At 34.8% G+C, this 6000-nt stretch overlaps 1 protein-coding gene across 1 annotated transcript in view; it reads right to left on the minus strand.

Moving 5' to 3' along the window:
• The window catches only part of LOC127878940 (heat shock 70 kDa protein 12A-like), a 44775-nt gene extending 41795 nt beyond the window's left edge, over positions 1 to 2980 (minus strand). The window contains exons 1-3 of the mRNA XM_052425503.1: positions 2961 to 2980; positions 1808 to 1850; positions 1127 to 1540 (exon numbers count right to left, since the gene is read on the minus strand). Coding sequence (XP_052281463.1) covers positions 1127 to 1339 — 213 coding nt within the window. The 5' untranslated portion in view covers positions 1340 to 1540; positions 1808 to 1850; positions 2961 to 2980. The remainder of the gene's footprint in view (positions 1 to 1126; positions 1541 to 1807; positions 1851 to 2960) is intronic.
• Between the last annotated feature and the right edge of the window lie 3020 nt (positions 2981 to 6000).

The raw sequence follows: 6000 nt of genomic DNA on the forward strand, positions 1-6000 counted from the left end.
CACGTGCAATATTTGTACCATACTAAAAATGTAATCTGATGAATCTTATTTTCCCCTTATCTTTTTGCTCTCAGTCGTATCATAATCACTCAGGTAAAATGGATCTATTTCCTCCTTCGGCTCGTGTGAATAGCTTTGTTTACGTTCGGTCGTGTAAGCGTAAAAAGGTTCTCTCTCTTTCGTCGTTTCAAACAGCGGTTTTTCCAGTTTCTTCAATCAAGCAATGTGTTTTGTAAGAACAATCCTAACAAATTAAACATGGCGAAATCGACCACCCCCTACACAAGTCTATTGATAAGATAGCAATTGAGCCCTAATCCCACATGAACTCCATCGGTTGATAGTAATATGCTTGTGGCTTATTTCGTTTTAGTCAAGTATTAATATAAAAATTGTGCTCATACTCAGCAGATATGCAATTAAAGTGTGTACCCGGATGAAAATGTTCACAATGTGATAAACTTTATTGGTGTTGCTGTCATGTTGATGATTCAGTTAAAACAATGTCCATCAGTTTAGAAGCTATTATTTTATATAGAGTTACACACCACTCAAAAATCTGACGGACAGATTGACGGACAGACGGCTAGACTACAAGTGCAAAATACTTTGTTGCAATAATTCACAATATGGTAAATACGCTAATTTAGTTCGTAATGAAAGTATTTGTTAAAAAATAGCCTTCATTTCCCATATTTTACAAAAAACACAACTATATCAAAATACTCCATTACCAGCCAATATGCTGATATGTGTATCAGCTCCCATTAGCTTAGCGATTACAACTGTTTAGTTAATTGCGACACAAAACCAAAACTAATCTACGATCGGTCGGTCGGACGGACAGATATCAGCGAATCTGTTTGTTCTTTCCATGAGAGCGGGGGCGTAAAATCGCTTTTTCATTATTGAAACTTATTATGGACATTGCTAGCCTAGATATTTTGTAAATTATTTTGATTAAAACAGTTTTGTATTTTGCAAAATAAATTTACATGTTCCCTAATTAATGATTCACGTTCCACATTAATGTGAAATCCACAATGTCATAATACGAATGAATTCTCATTATAACAGCCGATATATTTCGTATCTTATATATTTTGTAAAAGAACAAACAATATACCCGTTCCGTCATAAACGAAAGGCATGGACCTTGTTTGTTTTCAGTCGTATCATCCACACTCAGGTAGAATGGATCTTTTTCCTCCTTTCTTTGGTTTGCAAAGCGTCGTTTTAGTTCCGTAATGTACGGAACAGGTACTCTCTCTCTCCCGCCTTGTGTAAACCTTGCAATTCCAGTTTCTTCGTGCTTGCTTGGTTGCTTTGTACGTTCCATTTGATTGGGCTGATGAACGTTCAAATGAACCTCTGCGCGTTTCTATATATAAGTATGCTTTGCGTATTGTTTACGAAGGAAGGGATATGAACGACCTTCACTCTGACTCTGAAAGTAACCAACAGAGACGACTCGAGCAATTCTAACTTCTCCTGCAAATCACTTTGCGATGCAGTTGCTTCGTCCAAGTCGCTTTCTTCCCTTAAAATTGTTCCCACACGCTAATGAGAAATGTGCATTTGAATACAATGTTCACGTCGCCTTCAATTGAATGACCTAGTTACATGTTAACTAAATTTAGTAATAATGTTGACCATTTACTCAACGTTAATTTAGTGAAGCATATATTTGTATCACATAGTAGTAAAAACCAAATTTTATCTTAAATAGGACAATTTGTCATTCATGTTCAATATGTAAGCACATATTTTTGTCGCTATACAAATACCATCTTTTCGTTAGCCGTACATCTTATTGTATGTACAATCTTTTCGTCTATTTGTTATTCGATCTGTAAAATATTGAGAACAAAAGTTATCTATTGATCGAAGATTATAGTGTGTGTTTTATTTGCGTAGTTAAGCACCGGTGACAGCGTGCTTATTGATTAAACGTTTAACCTAATAACGTGATGTTACGAATGTCTGCTTATAATTCACAGTGTTTGCTAAAAAGTATATTATAATGCGTGATAAAATATAGTCCATGTTAATTTAACAGTAATAAGAACACTATGGTTTGCGATGGTACATCGATGACTACGGAATAACATATCATGTCATATAATATTAAATTTATTTTATGCTTTTCGGTGGTTTATAGAGAAATATCAGTAAAATAAAACTGGTATGTCACTGTTTTAAACAGTGAAAAATAACAGTGAAAAATACAGATATTTTTCACTGTTTAACTGTGAAATGACGTCAATTTTTCGACGTTATGACGTCATAAATCCAGCGAAAACATCCAGCTAAACTCTTTTACAATGTAAATCAACGGTGAAAAAAAAAAGCATAAAATAATTTTTTTTGTGTTGGATTCGATGGAATATCGTTTTTAATCGTGATCATAAATAATGCATATTTTCACTCGTGGCTGCGCCACTCGGGAAAATATTATTTTATATGATCACTCGTGAAATAAAATCGATATTCCATCGAATCCAAAATATATATCCTCTATATATTATTAAATCATAGCTACTTAAGAGGGCTAGTAAATATTGAACTTCGAGGAGAGCGATAACTATCCACCCCAAAGTAAGACACAACGAGAGTGTGAAATAACTACTTTACCAAATCAAAGGCTACGTCATTTTAGTAAAACAAATAAACATTTTGAACTAAAAATAACAAACTGCAGTTTGTTACAGATTTGATTAAATACTAGCAAAAACGGAAACTGATGATTATCCAAAAATACATTACTATAAATCATTCTCTTCAAGCAAGAAATTGCAATTTTGTAAATATGCTTTACACTTTATTTCGATATTCAACCTACGACGGATTGAATTTTTTTTTAATTTCATGCTAGCGTATCAACGGCATTAACATTTAATTATAAAATCGTGCGCGCATTTGGTAGTATGACAAAAAGCAGTTGATAACGAAGTTCCTACCTTTCCGAAACCCAGTCACGACCTCAATGACGCAAAAAGCGTACTCTAGGTTGAAGTATATTATTATCTATTCCTCGTAGGACTGTCTTCATTTCTGAAAATAGGCAAGCACTGGTACATCGCTTTGCAGTCATTAAAAATAAGCAGTCATGTTACCCGTACATTTATAATCGATATCACATTTACAATGACGTGTTTTCATCACTTTTCGTTGCGTGCCGTTGAAAACGAATTTTAAATGAAAAACTGAAAAAGCCTCTACTTAATATTTAAACGTGTGTGTTACAATGTTAAATCGTTGTAAACTAACCACATAACTGAAATTGTCCATTAATTTTCACTGTCGAATATTCCATTACGGTATAACTTCTTTGTATATATGCGTGTCATTCCGGTGGGTCTGAGAGTTAAAGAAGTTTACTTGAATTTAAAAAATGTACACTCGAATCGACAAGTAAAAAATGAACATTTACAGCATCAATATGATTCTACTGAAGGTTTCTAGCAAAGTTTGTTGCGTCCGTAAACCAATCAAAGTAAACGGACTTTGGTTTTCTTCAAGATACACTAACTACAGAGTCATGTTATGACTACATTGGATATGAAACGCGGTTGTCCGAGAGCAGGGGCATACAGCCAGAACCAAGACAAAGGTAGATTATTTGCCACTTATGGATGAGAAACACGCATACCAAAACACGATACTGACACCTCTGCAAAGGCAAAAGAGTTATCGTTACACTATTGTCATAAATGTACTGTGTTCTGTGTACTGTGTACAAGTAATCTAAAACTATAAAAAGATGCGATCAATATCATATGAACATTCCCAGAGAAGTTAAATTATGTAATACTACGTCTTGGGGTATGTACTCTCTCATGAGGTCAATGGGGACGCTTATGGCAAATATTGGGTTGGAATATCTGGTCAATGTTTGGTCAACATTGGCTGGGGTCCCATAACTCCTAAATGAGAAGAAATATCAACAGAATGTACGGTTTTAGGTTTTGAATATCTAGAAATATATCGTAACAAGATTTCATTTGCCAGTCGTACGCCTCAACTAATGTGGATTGTTCAATTAACCACTTGTTCCGTATAATGTTTTATGTTCAAGAAGAAAGAGAAGGTACTTTGCTGCTGCACTTTGCATCAGTTAAGCTGATGCTACCATGCTTCTTTGTCGATGCACACCCATTCTACAAAATATACGTCCTCTATGATCAACTGTAAACGGACAAAATCTATGAAAGTATCGAAGACAAGTTCTTTAAAGGTGAGCATGTCATGATACTTGTTCGATGGGTATGGAATGTCCAATTAAGCGACTTGTTCATAGAAACAACTTTAATGGTATATGGAAATGTGTTAGAAGTTGTTAATAGGTGCAACACTTTAAGCAAAACTCATCAAGGTTTTAAGTTTGAGCTTGCATATTTGCAGCATGATAGAAGAATATCTAACTTGAATGAGCAGAACCAATTAAACATAATTAAAATGTAGAAGTCTCTGAGCGTCACACTGATTACCAGATCCCCTTTTCAGTAATAGATTGCTTTGCTGTGCTGTATATCATTTCCTGACATATGGCCCAAATTTCACATTAGTTCATTGACAACATAAATCTTGGAGAAAAACTGAATAAAAAAGTGATATTTAATTAGTGATTGACCAATACATGAAGTTAAGCACAAAAATTAAATAGACAATACAATTTCTCAAGGGTGTACAAACTTATAGGTGACATGTCACTACCACCTCATAATGTTGGTCTAGGTGGCACTGATAACAAACAACAGCTGAGCTCCCTGATTAAATAAGCTTTATGCAAAAATAATTTCAAATAATGTGCACTTTAACACACAAGTTGGTCGTAAAATGAGATCAGAATACGCCCACTGAAATATACAAATATGTCATAATCATTCGGGCTGACAAAAAACAACCCATGAAGAAGCTGAAATTAGTATGCTAAGGTAAACGGTTGACGTTAAAGAAGAACACACTTGCATATCAATATTGATTTTGGTAAGGGTAAAGTTATTAAAGCCACAAACCTTAAAGTAAATTTAAGTATAAATAAGATTTTTTTTATCTATGTCAAGTAGAATATAAAAAAGTAGAATATATCAGGTGGTTACAATGTAAAAAACCGTCTTTTTGCGCTTTTAAACTTAAAAATATACGCGTTTGTTATAAAGGACGTATACGTCTAGAAATCCTACTTTCGGTGTTTAAAGCGGTACATTTGGAAAAGTAATCAATTATTTGCTTACTAGGCTATAGATTTAATTTTATCTATGCTAATTGGAATATATCTGGTGGTTACAAGGTAGAAATCCGTATTTTTTGCGCTTTAATACTTAAAAATAGTCGCGTTTGTCGAAATGGACGTAAACGTATAGAAATCCTACTTTCGGTTATAAAATAAATAAAATAAAATATTAACATTTGGCAGGTTCATTAATTAGCTCCCTTTAAAGCTTATTACTTCCCTTTGATTTTTTTTTACCTTTGACCTTGAAGGATGACCTTGACCTTGACCTTTCATCACTCAAAATTATGCAGCTCTATGAGATACACATGCATGCCAAATATCAAGTTCTTCAATATAGCAAAAGATATGGCCGATGCACCATACCGGGAGAATACAAATGAGTGAAAATCTCTGACCCGGCACCACCCCAACCCCCATAACTTTTGACCCAGGGGTCAGATCAAAATTCCAAATAGTGCAGGGTCGCACATATGCTCATAGCTACATGTACCATGTGTGTTAGTTTCATATTCTAGTGCTTATAGTGTAGGAGAAGATAGTGGCCAGGACGGACGGACAGACGAACGGACGGACGGGGGTCAGATCAAAATTCCAAATAGTGCAGGGTTGCACATTTGCTTATAGCTACCATGTGTGTAAGTTTCAAGGTTCTAGTGCTTATAGTGTAGGAGGAGATAGTGGCCAGGACGGACGGACAGACAGACGGACGTCGGAGATAGCCACAATATCCACACGCTTTTCAAAAAGCGTGGGGATAATAA

This window comes from Dreissena polymorpha, chromosome 4, assembly GCF_020536995.1.
Source record: "Dreissena polymorpha isolate Duluth1 chromosome 4, UMN_Dpol_1.0, whole genome shotgun sequence".
In the NCBI taxonomy this organism is placed as follows: Eukaryota; Metazoa; Mollusca; class Bivalvia; order Myida; family Dreissenidae; genus Dreissena; species Dreissena polymorpha.